At 49.2% G+C, this 18645-nt stretch overlaps 1 protein-coding gene across 1 annotated transcript in view; it reads right to left on the reverse strand.

The window, feature by feature from the left end:
* RRP1B (ribosomal RNA processing 1B) overlaps positions 1-18645 on the reverse strand; it is a 38992-nt gene that overhangs the window by 3804 nt on the left and 16543 nt on the right. The window contains exons 6-15 of the mRNA XM_005548578.4: positions 18197-18326; positions 17053-17117; positions 16379-16560; positions 9216-9310; positions 8192-8289; positions 7048-7067; positions 5644-5775; positions 4321-5045; positions 1803-1955; positions 740-803 (exon numbers count right to left, since the gene is read on the reverse strand). Of these exons, the coding sequence (XP_005548635.3) occupies positions 740-803; positions 1803-1955; positions 4321-5045; positions 5644-5775; positions 7048-7067; positions 8192-8289; positions 9216-9310; positions 16379-16560; positions 17053-17117; positions 18197-18326 (1664 nt within the window). The remainder of the gene's footprint in view (positions 1-739; positions 804-1802; positions 1956-4320; positions 5046-5643; positions 5776-7047; positions 7068-8191; positions 8290-9215; positions 9311-16378; positions 16561-17052; positions 17118-18196; positions 18327-18645) is intronic.

An 18645-nucleotide genomic window follows, 5' to 3' on the forward strand; every position in this document is an offset into this window, starting at 1 on the left:
GCAACTCGAATGGATGGCACCGATATGAAAAGTATCAAGATAGGGGTTACCCTTCTCCGTCCCCCAGGAAGCAAGTTGTTCCGAAGTTTCTCAGAGAGACAGCTACAGCTGATGGACCACTACAATCTCAAATGGCCTCTCTGTGGGACGGCTTTCAGTATTTAGAAAGACACTTGGGAGAACGGCTTTTTGGATCACGTCTCTCCGGGTAGCCTCTCTTAAGAGGTCCCAGGCAACTGGCTGCCCGCTCACCATTGGCACCCCACTCACAGCCCTTTGAGGACGAGGGACACACAGGTGCTTCCTTCTGACTCAGAAATGGGCAGTGAGGGGTGGGCTCGGTGGCTGATGTCTGTAATCCCAGCTCTTTAGGAGGCTGAGGCAGGCGGATCACCTGAGGTCAGGAGTTTGAGACCAGCCCGGCCGACATGGTGAAAAAAGACAAAAATTAGCTGGGCGTGATGGCATGCGCCTGTGATTCCAGCTACCTGGCAGGCTGAGGCAGGAGAATCGCTTGAACCCGGCGGGGGACGGAGGTTGCAGTGAGCCAAGATCTTGCCACTGCACTGCAGCCTGGTTGACAGAGCGGTGAGACTCTGTCTCAAAAAAAAAAAAGAAATGGGCAGTGAGGAGCTCGGACCCCACCTCTCTCCTCAGCGCCTGTGGAACCAGGCTGCGAGCCTCGCCAGGAGCCGCAGCTGTGCTCCAGAGAAACCTGCCGCCGGCAAAACCCACTTACCTGCAGTCATGTTTCTGTTCAGCCCGAAGGTGACTTTCTTGGAGCTGGACGGTGTCTTGTTTAGCTGCAGAAGAGAAATAACAGGAACAAAAGGAGTAATGCAAGTACAACAGAGGCACTTAATTTCCCTGTCAGGTTTTTTTGGAGAACCTGCCCTGGAGGGGACGTCGCCCACACTGCTGCTTACTGAGTGGCACATATAGGGAGAGGCCAAAGGGACCACGGCCAAGACTGAAACCAACCCTGCTGTCCGGCTTCACCAGGACCGCCCTCTGTCTTTCCCAGTGTCCCACGCGCCTCCCCCAGCCCAGGGTCAGTGGTGCTGGCACTCTTGGCCCATCTGCTGCGGTCACAGCCTCATCACCACCACAGGGTTCTACGATCCAGGGAAGAAAGGCAACAGTGAAGATGCCTGAACTGTCCAGAAACAGTTCACCACTGAGAACCCATGAGGAAAAATGCCAAGACCCCCCTGTCTTTGGCTGGAGAGTTCTGAAGTTCTAGCTTGAAGACCATGACATCGATGAGACGATGCCTACAATGGAATCTCACTTTAGTGGACAATGGACACAGTTCCCAGCTTCTCGTGCACAAGGACTCCAAGCTATCTGCACATTCTAACCGTTCACCACAATCAACGATCTTCTTCCTACTCACATTCCCGGAAGCGGATCCAGCCTACGTTAGGAAGCACTTCCTCAAGTTCCTGCTCTGACCCACATTTCTAGAAGTGTGGACCTCCTGCTGCTGACCTGTACCACCTACGTATTAACACTGACATTTCACGAGAAAACTGGTTTCTGCACACCCTGAGCTGGAAGCCCTGGGAGGCAGAATGTGTGGATCAGCCGTCCCTCAAAGTCCCCTTTCTGACTGCGATCCCTCAGGGTGGGTCCCAGACCACCCAGACCTCATGCTACCCTGGCTGCGGAACCTGTCTGCTGTGGGCAGGCTCAGAGGGCCACAGTGGGACTCCAGGCCTGGCATGGGAAGCACTGTCAGCTCAAGCCCATCTGTGCCCTTGTGGTGAAACGTGCTTTGTCACTCTGGGGAGGGTGCACACCTGGACGGCTGAGCCTGGGGGGTGGGTGGCAGGGCTGCTCTTGGCTCTTCTGAAGAACAGGGGCTTTGGTAAGAAGGGGGTGTCAAACTTCACAAAGTCGCTTTCTGCCCTCAGCTTCTGCTTCTTCAGGGAACTGAAAGTCCCACTGCTTCCCTATGTGAGCGAGGGGTGAGAAGCAGAGAGGAGGGGTCAGACAACAGAGCCTGCTGTGTTGCCCACGCACACAGCAGGGGAAGGCCGAGCCCCACAGCGGATCCAGCCCACCCCAGAGCCTGCAGTTTTCTGCACTGCGCTTGCAGACAGCCCTTCCATTCGGCAGAGCTCAGGCTTCACATACAACACGACCACCTATCATGGCACCATGCCAAGAGGGGCGATGAAAACGCCTTCTCAGAGTAAGGACCCACTTTTATCTTCATCTTCAAATTGAGGATTTCAGCCTTTCAAAGCCAATCTGTTAGAGAATAATTCACTCTCCCATTTGTAGCTGAATCGTCACTGCCCTGGCAGCCTGGTGTGGAGGGCAGTGATGCCCATATGGGGGCTGTGGGTCCCTCACAGGCAGGCCCAGGACACTCACTGGGTGTGCAGCGACTCACAGCCACCCAGAGAGAGACCGGGTCTCGTTCTGGGCTCTCAGACGTGTAGGAAACCCAGTGCCACTGATGACACACGGGTGGCTCTGGCAGGAGCAAGTGTGCCGCCTGGAGGGCAGGGAAGCCTGAGGAGCTTCTCCTGTGTGCCTTCCCTCCGCCGGGAGAGGTGGCAGGGGAAAGCTTCCCTCGACCCTGGGACTGACTGAGCAACACCCCATCCTCTTTACAACAAGCTGCCAGGGGCCTGAGAAGACGGCAAGAAAGGCAATATCTCTGGCCCTCTTGGTGAGGAAGCAGCACTGAGGGCATGAGGGACAGGCTGCAGTCCAGGGAGATGAAGGCAGTGTGAGGTAGGAGAGACTCGAGGCTAGAAATGGGCCTCCTGCCGTCTGGCTCAGTGCACTGCTTCCCCTGGGTAAGGCTTTCCTGACCATAAACTAACTCACTAGCCACTTGCAGACACTGTTAGCCCCAAACCAGTACTTAACCAGGTCCACACGTGTCCACTTCAACAAAGGAGATGTCACAACCTCCGCAAAGCGGTGTCTGCAAAGCAAGATCTGACCAAGGTGTGCAAACTCTGTGAAGGGCAGAGTTACTTTCTGCTTTGCAAACCACAGGTCCCTGTCTCTACCGCTTGCCCCTGCCGCTGCAGTGTGAAAGTGGCCATGGACCTGCCCATACGAGTGCATGTGGCTTTGTTCCAGTGAAACTACGTTTGCTGGCCCTGGCCTGGAAGCCCAGTGCACCCACAGGTGGTGTGAAAAGCGGATCAGGGCCAAGCGCAGGGGCTCACACCTGTAATCCCAGCACTTTGGGAGGCCGAGGCTGGTGGACTGCTTGAGCCCAGCCTGGGCAACAAGGCAAAACGCCGTCTCTACAAAAATAACAAAAAATTAGCTGAGCATGGTGATGTTGTCTGTAATTCCAGCTACTTGGGAGGCTGAGGCAGAAGAATCACTTGAACCTGGGAGGTGGAGGTTGCAGTGAGCCGAGATTGCACCACTGCACTCCAACCTGGGTGACAGAGCCAGACCCAAAACCAGATCAACAGCTTGGTTCCTCATTTCTATCTGGCTCTAGAGATCCAAGGGGAAGGAAAGTCTCTCCATTAAGAAGATAAGTGGTCCGGCTAGTGAAGTTTCTTTGGCAGGGAAGTGGGGTGGTGGGGCGGGGAGCTAACAAAAGAAAAGAATATAGAAAAGAAGGTAAGTGAGGCAAGAGAATTTTGGGTTTCCTCTTTTGCCAAAGGGGCCTGGACTGGCCATGGGCTGATGAAGAAAACCAGACCCGCCTTCAACAGAGGCCTAGACTGGCCTGAACACGCTGGGGCAGCAGTGCCTGGCCCATGGATAACCTTCCCAGCTCAGAGCGGGCCCTCCCGAACCCAAACATGTGGTCTAGGGGAGTGAAGGTGACCGATGAGGAGAACCGAAGTACTGGTCACCTGTGATTTCCTCCTCAGTGAAGGCTGTTGTGAACATGCCCTATTCTTTTTTTTTTGGCGGAGTCTCGCTCTGTCGCCCAGGCTGGAGTGCAGTGGCGCGATCTCGGCTCACTGCAAGCTCCGCCTCCCGGGTTCACGCCATTCTCCTGCCTCAGCCTCCTGAGTAGCTGGGACTACAGGCGCCCGCCACCTCGCCCGGCTAGTTTTTTGTATTTTTAGTATAGACGGGGTTTCTCTGTGTTAGCCAGGATGGTCTCGATCTCCTGACCTCGTGATCCGCCCGTCTCGGCCTCCCAAAGTGCTGGGATTACAGGCTTGAGCCACCGTGCCCGGCCGAACATGCCCTATTCTAACTGCTGCTGAGTCCAGAGACCTGGCTGCCAGCCCCCACCCTTCCTCTCAGGAGGCAGTGGAGCCCCCCGGACGCGTTTGAGCGCCTCTGCGGCGAGCTGGCCTGCGGGTGCTCCCACCTTACCAGAGCCTGGGCTTGCCTGGCTTCGGACTCCAGCGCCCCGTTGTGCTCTACCAGGTCTGACATCGCTCTCATTTTCCTCCTCTTTTTCAAGCTTGCTGTTTTCTGGCTGGACAGGCCACAGAGCTCCAGGCTGCCAGGCCCTGCCTTCTTCTTCTGCAGCCTCCTGCACTGGGGCAGGGTGGTGTGGCTGTTCGCCCTCTCCGCGGGGCCTGTGGGAGGGCCTCCCTGCTGCAGTGGAGGCCAGGCAGGCGTGGACAGGCCACTGCCATTGACAGGGACAACTCCAAGCTTCCGCTTCCTTTTTAGGAGTTGGGCTCCACCTGTTGGGGACCCTCTAGGTCCCTGAGGATGACTGCCACTGGGGCCACTCTGAGACATGTCCTCTGGGGGCAACCCTGCTGATGCCGACATTTCCCTGTGGGCCCTTGGACTCTTCTTCCGTGGTCGTTTCCTTTTATTGTGCATGGGGACGGCTGGAGGATGCTCGGAGCCACTCTCCTCCCCGGTGCTGGACGTGGCCTCTGCGCCTGGCTCGGCCACACGTGCCTTCAGGGCTTTCGGCTCAGCGGCCTCAGACTCCCTGCCCCTGTTCTGTTCCAGGGACGGGGCTGCATCCCCTGGGCCTGGACTTTCAGGCTGCAGGTGGTGCTTCTTCTTCTTCTTCCTTCTTCTCTTTTGAAGACTGCTTTCACTGTCCTCTTCCTCTGCACAAAACACTCTGCTTCCTAAAAACACAGAAACCCATCAATAAGCCTCCCAGTGCCGGCTGGGCCAGAGTCCTGCTGGTGATTCTGAGACAGTATGATTGGCGGACACAATTTCCTGACATTCTACCACCAGGAGAGTTTCTGTCTCCCTTGAGGTACTCAGTGTGCCCACTACCTTTGTCGTCTGGTCCTACTTCCTCCACTCCCAACTGTGACTGGAAGCCCTCCTTTTGTCCATTTATAAACACACATAGAACTGAAATAGTCCGATTTCCACTAATTTTAGGGCCCAAAGGTAAAAACCATAGATCTAGACTGGTCATCAAACAGCTGCCCCCCTTGTGCTCCTTGCAGCTCCTGCTTCCCTGCAGAGGTGCCCTGGGGAGCAGGCGGACGTGAGCGGGGTGAGGTGGGGACATGGTTCCACCGAAACAGCAGAACACTTGGTAAACCACCTTTACCTCTCAGCCATTACAAACCGAAGCTTTGGGCTCTGCTAATGCTTTGTGACGGCATGAGCTCCAGTCTCTGATGCCTCCGTGGTGCACGCCGCTCCCCAAGGGCTCAGTCATGAGCCCTCAAGAGAAGGGCCCTTCTCTTCAGCTTCACAGCTTACCTTTCTCCTTTTCCAAGTTAGTTTTCTCTAAAAGTTTATTTCCTTTCTTCTTATGCTTTCCTTGACGGAGGATTTGGTCATCTTCATCAGCAGAAATGTCCTCCGCAAAACTCAGTTGAGATATACTGCTTCCTAGATGCCAGAGTGACACACTGTCAGCTTCCCCAGGCGCTCGAGAGTCTGCCCCAGGGGCCTAAGAGCCCCCTCCCAATTTCTGCCTCATCATGATCGTTCCTCACTGTTTCTCCCACCCAAACCTGAGCGCCGCTGACACAGGAATTACAGACTTAAAAAAGCTTTGTGGGTTTCTCAACCAAGGCAAGGGATCACAAGCCCTCGGTGACACCCTCCATGGCTGGACTCTGGGGGCCTGGCTAATGTGGTCTCTGCATTCCAACCAGCTCACTGGTGCCCTTCCCAATTCCAAGTGTCCCTAGTGCATGAGGGGTATGGGGTGACTTCACTGACTTGTCCAAACGTAACAGCAAATGAAAGGGATCCTGAGAAATTACATTTTACCTTCACAGAGTATCCAATTAAAACCTTCCTAGGCCACTGCAAATCCATCTAGTTAAAACAATAAAAACCAAACCAAAACATCGCAGTATCCACACATGAGAGCAGTCTGCCCTCTCACTTTGGCGGTTAGGGGAGAGCCCAGGATAGGAAGGTGGGCAAGCTGCAGGGGGCCCTAGGCTTGTGTCACTTCCCATGGCTGTACTGTGGTATGACTAGGTAAGGGCTAGTCTTTCTTTCTTAAAAGCTGGGGTCTTGGCCGGGCGCGGTGGCTCAAGCCTGTAATCCCAGCACTTTGGGAGGCCGAGATGGGCGGATCATGAGGTCAGGAGATCGAGACCATCCTGGCTAACGCAGTGAAACGCCATCTCTACTAAAAAAAAATGCAAAAAACTAGCCGGGCGTGGTGGCAGGCGCCTGTCGTCCCAGCTACGCTGGAGGCTGAGGCAGGAGAATGGCGTAAACCCGGGAGGCGGAGCTTGCAGTGACCTGAGATCCGGCCACTGCACTCCAGCCTGGGTGACAGAGTGAGACTCTGTCTCAAAAAAAAAAAAAAAAAAGTTGGGGTCTTGCTCTGTCACCAAGGCTGGAGTGCAGTGGCGTGATTACAACTTACTGTATCCTGGACCTCCTGGGCTCAAGTGATCCTCCCCTCTTAGCCTCCCAAGTGCTGGGACTACAGGCTCATGCCACCATGCCTGGCTAATTTTTTCATTTTTAGTAGATATGAGGCCTCGCTATTTTGCCTGGGCTAAGGACTATTATTTCTTATTAGAGGTTTTCAGTAAAGTTCTTTCAATCTTGTTTCTCAGCATTTGGCATCAACGCCCCCAGTGGGGTCCATATTCATGAAAAACACCGTGAATGATGATTCTCGGAGCACCTCACCTTCAGAGAGGTCTTGGAATCTAAAAATAAAAAATAAAAATAAAAAAAATTAAAAAAAAGTATCAAATGTTCATAAAGAAATCCCTTCTGTCTTCTGTAGACATATGTATTTAATTTTTAAAATACAAGCCATAGTTAAATATTTGTTAGTTCACGTTCTCCTCCAGGAGGGGAGGCTAGACAGGAAATTCCGTGAGGGAAAGGTGGTGCAATACAAAGGCCAAAAAGCTCAAGGCCAGTGCCGCCCTCGGTTACTGTCAATACCAGCAAGGACATGGCAGGCCAACGATGCACCTTGGCACACCCAAATCAAACTAAGAAATGCAATTTTTTGTTTTGGAAGGCAGAAGTAGCTTAGATCTCTGCTTATGTTCAATTCTCCAGTGGAGAAAGGCAAAGCTGTGTTTTGCTTTACACAATTTTTGTGCATTAGAACAAACAAGAAGCATCGAAGCGCAGTGTGGGCAGGTGCACGGGGGAGGAGACACTGGATGGCAGGGACCTCGGGCAAGCTAGGACCACCCTGTGCCCTGGGAACCCAGCTGGGAAATGGGCAGAACTACAGGAGTTACTTTCTGGGGGCTTAACATGGAATACTTGAATGTATGCAAAGTGCTCAGAGTAGTGCCCGGCTCCTAGAGTGTGATCAGACAGTTGTCACTGATGACAGCAAGCCACGCATGAGGCCCTCCGTGAATTCCAGGTCATCATGTCACTATGGTCAGAGTGATGTCAACACTGACAGCTGAATTAACTAACACTTTTGGCATAGCCACATGGGAGGGAGGGGAGAGGTAAAGAATTAAGCCTATCTATCTCAGTAGCACACCAGCAGAAGACACCTAAATAGCAGCTTCACATCAGTTTCTGGTTGGTTCATTTCACACATGAATAGACTTCACATCACTCTAAGGCAGCTAAGAGATGAGTATGGCTGCACTGGAAGAATGGAACCTGAGGGGTGGGACTGCTGTTTCCATTAAGCTTTTCAGTTTACATGTGTCTATTACATTGCTATGCACAAATGCATTAAAGGACAAAAAAAGAAGAAAGAAAAAAGATAAGCATGCAGATGGCTTGTCCCACACCAGGAGATGGGAACTAAAGGAATGATGATGTCAGAACCCTCCCTCCAGTCACTGACTTCTTGATGAGTTTGGAGAGGCGCTTCCTGTTGAAGGGGGGCGTGTTCTTCCTGCTGGTCATTTCCAGGAGTCGATCAGCAACAGCCTTATAGTCAAACTAGGCAGGAAGAGAAACTAAACATAAGTCTGCAGCCAAACAACACTGCCTGACTTGGACATTTACATCTGCTAGTAAGAGAAGCCCCTACTGAAGCATTTGGCAACAGACAGGCTAAACAAGCATATGCTGGGACTTGGCCACCAGGAGCACAAGCACTACCTTTGAAAAATGCGTGTTCTGTTTATTCTTGGGAGAAGCTGGGTAAGTAATTCTTTTTTTTTTTTTTTTTTTTTTTTTTTTAATTGTGATAGAGTACCCACAACAAAATTTACCTGGGTGTGCTTTTTTTTTTTTTTTTTTGAGGCGCAGTCTCTGTCACTCAGCCTGGAGTGCAGTGGCATGATCTCGGTTCACTGCAACCTCAGCCTCCCGGGTTCAAGTGATTCTCCTGCCTCAGCCTCCTGAGTAGCTGGGATTACAGGTGCGCGTGGCTGCGTTTTTGTATTTGTTTTTGAATTTGTAGTAGAGACGGGGTTTCACTGTGTTGGCCAGGCTGGTCTCAAACTCCTAACCTAAGGTGATCTGCCCACCTTGGCCTCCCAAAATGCTGGGATTACAGGTGTGAGCCAGTGCACCCGGCCGGAGGGTATGCTTCTTTTTAAACTGAAGCTAGATTTGCAATCTGTACTTGGCAAACTTTTTTTTATTTGACAAGTGCCACTAGAGCTGGCTCCGTGGTAGAGAACAGAGCAAAGCTTAGCCATTCAAAATAAGTGCTACTATCTCTTTCAAAACCCCATTGTATTTACATTTCCTTGTCTCCAATAAGGTTATTCTCAGGAAGGTGACATTTAGTGACTGAAGGGATTAAAAAGGAGTTTACATTTCAGGCCTTACAGCTTAACTAGCTGTGACCCTAATTCTGTAGTCAGGCTACTCCATAGCAAATCCATATTCTATAAAAAGCAACAACTGCCACCCACCTGGAGAAGGGGTCCTGTGTCCTCAAAGGTTCCGCAGTCATCTCTTCCTCTTTCATCACTGAGTCCATCTTTTCTGGAATGATTTTTGCCCAGTGCTGTCAAAATATACCCAGAGACCAAATTCTTGACATATCAAATACATAGAAGTGACTACTTCCACAGAAGCCACTGTCTAATTAGGTGTCTCTTAACAAAAAAGAAGGTTGGGCATGGTGGCTCACGCCTGTAATTCCAGCACCTTGGGAGTTGAGGTGGGTGGATCACTTGAGGCCAGGAATTCTAGATCAGCCTGGGCAACACGGCGAAAACCCATCTCCACTAAAAATACAAAAACTAGCTGGGCGTGGTTGCGGGTGCCTGTAATCCCAGCTACTCAGGAGGCTGAGGCATGAGAATCGCTTGAACCCAGGAGGCAGGGGTTGCAGTGAGCCGAGATCGCGCCACTGCACTCCAGCCTGGGTGACAGCGAGACTCCGTCTCAAAAAAATAAAAAACGAAAGAAAATTTCCTTCAGGAGAAAAACTCTGCAAAGACATTTATAATTTCCCAGGACATTTTGATTGTTCAGGCTATGGGAATGGAAATAAGTCTGGGAAAAAGCACATGTTTTGCCTTTTGTACCCATAAAACCCCAATTCCCTGCTGCCTTCGATGATTCCCTCCCCCACACACTGTCCGGTTAGGACGAAGGCTGTGGTGAATGGGAAGCTCCTGTCCAGGGACGCAGGCAAGCGGATTGGACACTGTATCGCCCTGGACCACCAGGGGTAGGAGCATGGATGCAGGAGTCTGGCCCTAGTCTCAGGTCAGTTTAGGGCCTTGGTGAGAACCTGTCACAGCAGTACGGTCACTTCATGAGCACGCTTCAGGAAACACAAGTCAATATTAACGCAACTTTTAGCACTTAAAACATTCAGAGTGTTACAGCTTATGAAGAAGCAGATTAAACAGACTCAGGAGAACTCAAAATTATCTTAAACATGTACTGTTTCTGGAACCCTCTAAGCTTATTAGTGGTGTGGCATCAGGGCGAGGCCTGGGGAGGATGGGGCAGGTGCAGCACGCATTTGATGAACGTAACTGGGAGGGAACGTCTGGAACTGCACTCGGAAGAGAGTCTGTGTCCAGGTTAGGCTGACAGAAATGTGGGGAGCAGAGGGACCCAGAGACTACTCCCATGTGGTCCCATGACCACGTAACACTTGCTCCAGGTCCTTAGTCAACTCTGTTATCTACACCAAACTTAAAATCAGACTATTTCTTTTTTTATTATTTTGTTTTAGAGATGGGGGGTCTCGTTATGTGGCCCAAGCTGGTCTCAAATTCCTGGGCTCAAGTGATCTTCCCATTTTGGCCTTCCAAAGTACTAGGATTATAGGCATGAGCCCCCACACCCAGACTAGACTATTTCTTTTATTCTTTCTTTTTTGAGACAGGGGCGCTGGTAGCTCTGTTGCCCAGGATGCAGTGCAGTGACATGATCATGATTCACGGCAGCCTCAACCTCCCAGGTTCAACTGATCCTCCCAGCTCAGCCTTCTGAGTAGCTGAGACCACAGGTATGTGCCACCATGCTTGGCTAATTGTAAAATTTTTATAGAGTCAGAGTCTTGTTATGTTGCCCAAGCTGGTCTCCAACTCCTAGGTTCAAGCGATCCTCCCACCTCAGGCTCCTAAAGTGTTGGGATTATGGGTGTGAGCCACCATGCCTGGCCAGAGTATTTTTTCTTTCTTTTAAAGATTCTTGGCTGGGCACAGTGGCTCACGCTTGTAATCCCAACACTTTGGGAAGCCCAGGCGGGTGGAATACCTGAGGTCGGGAGTTCGAGACCAGCCTGACCAACAGGGAGATAAAAATTTTGCCGGGCATGGTATGGTGGTGCATGTCTGTAATCCCAGCTACTCGGGAGGCTGAGGCAGGAGAATCGCTTGAACCCAGGAGGCGGAGGTTGCAGTGAGCCGAGATTGCACCATTGCACTCCAGCCTGGGCGACAAGAACGAAACTCCGTCTCAAAAAAAAAAAAAAAAAAAAAAAAATAAATAAATAAATTTAATTCCTGAAATTACTTCCTGTTGACAAGGTCTAAAAATTAAAAAGAAAAAAGAAATAGATTCTTTATTCTATCTATCTAGCTATCCGTTTATTTATTTTTTGAGACAGGGTTTTGCTTGGTTGCCCAGGCTAGAGTGCAGTGGCACGATCTCAGCTCACTTCAGCCTCTGCTTCCTGGGTTCAAGTGATTCTCCCGCCTCAGCCTCCCAAGTAGCTGGAACTACAGGCACACGCTACCATACCTGGCTAATTTTTTTTTTTTTTTTTTTTGGAGACGGAGTCTTGCTCTGTCGCCCAGGCTGGAGTGCAGTGGCCGGATCTCAGCTCACTGCAAGCTCCGCCTCCCGGGTTTACGCCATTCTCCTGCCTCAGCCTCCCGAGTAGCTGGGACTACAGGCGCCCGCCACCTCGCCCGGCTAGTTTTTTTTTTTTTGTATTTTTTAGTAGAGACGGGGTTTCACTGTGTTAGCCAGGATGGTCTCGATCTCCTGACCTTGTGATCCGCCCGTCTCGGCCTCCCAAAGTGCTGGGATTACAGGCTTGAGCCACTGCGCCCGGCCACCTGGCTAATTTTTGTACTTTTTGGTAGAGACTTGGTTTCACCATGTTGGCCAGGCTGGTCTTGAACTCCTGACCTCAAGTTATCCAACTGCCTGGGCTTCCCAAAGTGCTGGGATTACAGGCCCGAGCCACTGCACCTGGCCAACCCTGTCTCTAAATAAATAAATAAAACATTTTGGTTTATTCTTCCAGATTTTTAAAAAGCACAAACAGTCCTAGCCAGAGCAATCACACAAAAGAAATAAATAAATGGCATCCAAACTGGTAACAAGGAAGTCAAAGTCGGTGTTTGCCGATGATACAATCATATACCTAGAAAACCCTAAAGACTCATCCGAAAAGCTCCTAGAACTGGCAAATGAATTCAGCAAAGTTTCAGGATACAAAATCAATGTACACCAATCAGTAGCACTGCTATACACCAACAACGACCAAGCTGAGAATCATATCAAGAACTCAATCCCTTCTTTTTTTTTTTTTGAGACGGAGTCTCGCTCTGTCGCCCAGACTGGAGTGTAGTGGTGCGATCTCGGCTCACTGCAAGCTCCGCCTCCCGGGTTCACGCCATTCTCCTGCCTCAGCCTCCCAAGTAGCTGGGACTACAGGCGCCCGCCACCTCGCCCGGCTAGTTTTTTGTATTTTTTAGTAGAGACGGGGTTTCACCGTGTTAGCCAGGATGGTCTCGATCTCCTGACCTCGTGATCCGCCCATCTCGGCCTCCCAAAGTGCTGGGACTACAGGCTTGAGCCACCGCGCCCGGCCAAACTCAGTCCCTTCTACAACAGCTGCAAAAAACCCCCCACCAAAACAACAACAACAAAAAACAAAACAAACAACAAAACCTCAAAAACCTTAGGAATATACCTAACCAAGGATGCAGAAGATCTCTACAGGAAAACTACAAAACACCGCTGAAAGAAGTCACTGATGACACAAACTAATGGAAACACAGAAGCACATCCCGTGCTCACGGATGGGTAGAATCAATATTGTGAAAACGACCACACTGGCAAAAGCAATCTACAGATTCAATGCAATTCCCATAAAAATATCATCATCGGCCGGGCGCGGTGGCTCACGCCTGTAATCCCAGCGCTTTGGGAGGCCGAGGCGGGCGGATCACAAGGTCAGGAGATCGAGACCACGGTGAAACCCCGTCTCTACTAAAAATACAAAAAAAAATTAGCCGGGCGCGGTTGTGGGCGCCTGTAGTCCCAGCTACTCAGGAGGCTGAGGCAGGAGAATGGCGTGAACCCGGGAGGCGGAGCTTGCAGTGAGCCGAGATCGCGCCACTGCACTCCAGCCTGGGCGACAGAGCGAGACTCCGTCTCAAAAAAAAAAAAAAAAATATTATCATCATTCTTCACAGAACTAGAAAAAACAATCCTAAAATTCATGTGGAACCAAAAAAGAGCCTGCATAGCCAAAGCAAGACTAAGAAAAATAATAAATCTGGAGGCTGGGAGTAGTGGCTCATGCCTGTAATCCCAGCACTTTGGGAGGCTGAGGCTGGTGGATCACTTGAGGTCAGGAGTTCGAGATCAGCCTGGTCAGCATGGTGAAACCCTATCTCTACTAAAAATACAAAGACATATTAGCCAGGTGTGGTTGCGCCCACCTATAATTCCAGCTACTAGGGAGGTTGGGGCATGAGAATTGCTTGAACATGGGAGGCAGAGGCTGCAGTGAGCTGAGATCGCACCATTGCACTCCAGCCTGGCTGACACAGCAAGACTCTGTCCCCACCCTGCAAAAAAACAAAAAACCCAAAAAAACCCAGAGACATCAGAATACCCAATTTCAAACTATACTGTAAAGCTATAGTCACCATAATGGCATGGTATTGGTACTGGTATAAAAACAGGCACATAGACCAATGGAACAGGAGAACCCAGAAATAAACCCAAATACTTACACTCAATCGATCTTCAACCAAGCAAACAAACACAAAGTGTAAGGAAAGGACACCCTATTCAAAAATGGTGCTGGGATAATTGTGAAGCCATATGTAGAAGAATGAAACTGGATCCTCATCTCTCACCTTACAGAAAAATCAGCTCGGCCGGGCGCGGTGGCTCATGCCTGTAATCCCAGCACTTTGAGAGGCTGAGGCGGGCGGATCACGAGGTCAGGAGTTTGAGACCATCCTGGTTAACACAGTGAAACCTCGTCTCTACTAAAAATACAAAAAATTAGCTGGGCGTGGTGGCGGGCGCCTGTAGTCCCAGCTACTTGGGAGGCTGAGGCAGGAGAATGGCGTGAACCCGGGAGGCGGAGCTTGCAGTGAGCCGAGATCGCGCCACTGCACTCCAGCCTGGGCAACAGAGTGAGACTCTGTCTCCAAAAAGAAAAATCCAAAAGCAAATGCAATGAAAACAAAAATAGATGGGACCTAATTAAATTAGAAATCTTCTGCACAGCAAAAGAAATAATCAGCAGAATAAAACAGAATAGGAGGAAATATTTGCCAATTATGCAGCCAACAAAGGACTAATACCCAGAATCTACAAGGAACTCAAACAAATCAGTAAGAAAAAAAAAAATCCCATCAAAAAGTGGGCTAAGGACATAAACAGACAATTCTCAAAAGAAGATATACAAATGGTCAACAGACATATGGAAATGCAAATGAAAACCATAATGAGATACCACCTTACTCCAGCAAGAATGGCCATAATTAAAAAAATCAAAAAATAATAGATGTTGGTGGCTAGGCATGGTGGCTCATGCCTGTAATCCCTGCACTTTGGGAGGCAGAGGTGGGTGTATCACCTGAGGTCAGGAGTTTGAGACCAGCCTGGCCAACATGATGAAACCCATCTCTATTAAAATGCAAAAAATTAGCTGGGCCTGGTGGCAGGTGTCTGTAATCCCAGTTACTTAGGAGGCTGAGGCAGGAGAATCGCTTGAACCTGGGAGGTGGAGGTTGCAGTGAGCTGAGATGGCACCACTGCACTCCAGCCTGGGCAACAAGAAGCAAAACTCAGTCTCAAAAAAAAAAAAAAAAAAAAAGATGTTGGCACAGATGTGGTGAAAAGGGAAGACTTTTACACTGCTGGTGGGAATGCAAACTAGTACAGCCACTATGGAAAACAGTATGGAGATTCCTTAAAGAACTAAAGGTAAATCTATCATTGATCCAGCAATCCCACTGCCGGGTATCTACCCAGAGGAAAAGAAGTCACTATATGAAACAGACACTTGCACACGCATGTTCATAGCTGTGAAAACATGGAACCAGCCTGAATGTCCATTGATCAGTGAGTGGATAAAGAAAATGTGGTATATATACCGTGGAATACTACTCAGCCATAAAAAGGAATGAAATAATGGTATCCACAGCAACCTGGACAGAGTTGGAGACCATTATTCTAAGTGAAGTAACTCAGGAATGGAAAACCAGAACATTTTATGTTCTTACTTAAAAGTGGGAGCTAAGCTATGAGGATGCAAAGGCTGAAGAATGATACAATGGGCTTTGGGGACTCAGGGGAAGGGGTGGGAGGCGGGTGAGGGATAAAAGACTACACATTGGGTACAGTGTACACTGCTCGGGTGACGGGTGCACCAAAATCTCAGAAATCACCACTAAAGAACTTATCCATGTAACCCAAACCACCTGTTCCCCCTAAATTATCAAAATAAATAAAATAACCTTTTATGAAAAAAAAAATAAAAGCACAAAAATAAACGTTTAAAAACAAATCTGATGCACAACTATTATATAGCCATAATAATTAAAGAAAACCCAAACAACAAATCAGGCTCCTTCTCCATAAAGTTGGTGCTGCGCTTTAAAAAATACATATATATGTATATTAATATTCCTTCGGTCCTTAGTTTTTAGGAACTTTGCTTTCAAATGGTTATATAACACTTCAAAAGCAGGTAAACTGTGACCTAACCATTCCCCTCATTTTGTGCATTCAGGTAAAGCACTGAGAGTTTGGACAGGTCTGCAACTTCAAAAGCATATTCTACCTTAAGTCTGCAGACACAAAACAGTAGTAAGAACGATGCCAGTCCACAGTGGGCATGTAAACATCCCAAGAAAAAGAACCTTGAAGGAAGTCGTGAGTTGAGAAAGGACAGCCACAGAAACAAGCATACGTCCCTTGAGTAACCGGTAGGAATGAGGCCACGCTAAAGTGTTGAAATACGTCAAACAAAACAACAAAGCAAACAAAAAGCACCAGAAAGCACTAGCAGCGACAATGTAAAATCCTTGAGGACAGTCCTGAGATCCTGGGAGGTACAGAAAGCACTAGCAGTGACAATGGTAAAATCCTTGAGGAGAGTCCTGAGATCCTGGGAGGTACAGAAATGTGCGTATGCCACATGGGACAGGTCTCAGGTCTCCCTATAGCCCTGCTAGGCACCCTCCAGGCACAATGAACCCACCTCTGCTGCTTCTCTTGGGAAGGGCTGAGGCAGAGTCATCAACTCTAGGTTGCATTCAGTAAGATGCCAACAAATATATTAAGAACTGTTTGTCTGAGGAGGATTTTACCAGAAAGAAAGCTAGACTGACCAAGAACATCCTCCTACCTGTCTTCTTTTTACTGACAGCTCTTCTCATGGACACCTCATTTTCAGGTATCTCCTCAGCAGAGAGGTCACCATCGCCCACTTTTGTCTTCTGTTCCTCCATCGTCTCCTCAGGCACAAAAGGAGACTGATCTACGATAGCTTCGAAGACGCCCCGAGCTATGGTCTGCACCAGGGTGTGGCTGAGGGTAGAAGCACAGTAGAGAGCATGAGATTAGAACGAACGGCCTGGCCTTCTGGCTTCAGGAGCGCAGAGGGAAGCCCTGCACACATGGCTGTGGTCTGGAGTGACCCCTACGGGCCAGCAAGCATCTTCGAGGAACTGCCTAAGTGCCACCCAACAGGCATGGGATGCCCAGCAGTCAGATCTTTGGGCGTGGGAGGGCATTCCTGGAATGAGTGAGTCAAATACTGAAGCTAGAAGAGCCAAATCACTGCTCAAAGCTTCGGCCGCCTTCTCCAGCTGCTCTCTGCTGTGAAGCACTGTCCTGGGTACCCGGTGCCAGGATGCATGATGGCAAGCAACTCCCCATGAGCAAGTGCCCGGAGCAGTGGGGACCAAGTGCCACGGAGCAGTGGGGACTAAGTGCCATGGAGCAGTGGGGACTAAGTGCCACGGAGCAGTGGGGACCAAGTGCCACGGAGCAGTGGGAACCAACACGGGGATCACTTACTCCTTAGTCTTCGCAGCGATCTTGCAGAATGGATCAATAAACTTGAGATTCTGATCTGCTAAAAGCTGTAGTTTAGAAAAAGGGAAAAATTGAGAACAGCCTTGCCCTTCTTGACATGTCCTTGAAAAAGGGACCATTCACATCTTTGACAAAGGTGGAGTTAGACCAAGCAATGCCTGTCTCACACAGCCCCAAGGAGCCCCTAGGGAATGTCACAGAAGCCGGGAGCCAGGCTGAAGATCGAGGCCGCCCTCCAGCTACTTGGTATCTCAGTGCAGTGGCTGGAGAAAGGCACCCAGCCCAACATGCACGATCCTATCCGCCCAACACATAGAACAAGGGTGCCCAATCCTGTGACTTCACCGAGCCACGCTGGAAGAATTGTCCTGGGCCACACATAAAATACACAAACACTAACAATAGCTGATGAGCTAAAAATAAAATAAAATGGAAAAAAAAAAAGAAAAAAAATCTCATAATATTTTAAGAAAGTTTATGAATTTGTGTTGGGCCACATTCAAAGCTGCCCTGGGCCCCATGCAGCTCTCAGGCGGCGGGCTGGACAAACCTGATATAGGACATACGTACACTTCCTCTACAAGAGGGGTCACAGGGACAGTGCCTCCACGTGTGAGACAAAATTATTATTGTTTTGAATATAACATATTTTCTTTTAACTAAAAAAAAAATACCTGTTCCCTGCAAAACATCTGTGAAAGAAAAGCAAAATTTGTGCATATTCCCACATCCAGAGAATCATTTGCATACTAAAAAATGTATGTTTCCTTTCCAGCCTTTTGTTTCTTTATGAGTATATACCTTAAAAATGTCTACCATTTGCATAGCTTTTCCTATGGCTTTATAAGCTCCCTAGATCCTGAGCACTCCCGTGTTAGTGAGTTCTTCATTGGAGTCTGTAGCTTGCTTTCAATTCTATTTTACAGGTAAGACTGTCATGTACATCCTCAGTGCACAAATCCCGCCCCACCAGCTGCTTAGGACACATTCCTGGACAGGACTGAAGCAATTCACACTGCTACAGTCGCTGGTCATGCGAAGTGCCACCCCACAGCAATTCACTGGCAACTACTGCAAACACTGGTGGCCCTCTCACCCCATGGGCAGCCTGTCGGCAGCTGCTTACCTCCTTCCCCCCAACTTTGGAGAGTTCATCCAGGTAAATATCAATGAAGTGGAATCTCACTCCATTAGGAGACTGACTCTCAGGACACAGGATCTCCTTCATCAGGACATCCAAGAAAACCTTGATTCGGCTAAAGAACCAAACACATGCTTCTGTTAATGACAGTACGCCAACACTTCTCACTTCCCAAAGAGAAACAAAAATACTCGGTCTGGTACCTACATAGCATAGCAATCAATGCAAGACTAAAATCATTTTACAAGGAAAAAAGCAATCACTTAAATCGGTATAAAATGTTAATTGTCATATATACTTAACTATTTTATGCCTTCTACTGGATTTAAATTCTCTGTAGGTAACAACGCATCGAGCTTCTCATGGTTTTCTACAAGTTCAGAAAACTTGACAGACACTCTACTACCTTTTAAGTTTTAAGGCTACCAGATGCT

This window comes from Macaca fascicularis, chromosome 3 (assembly GCF_037993035.2).
Source record: "Macaca fascicularis isolate 582-1 chromosome 3, T2T-MFA8v1.1".
Lineage (NCBI taxonomy): Eukaryota > Metazoa > Chordata > Mammalia > Primates > Cercopithecidae > Macaca > Macaca fascicularis.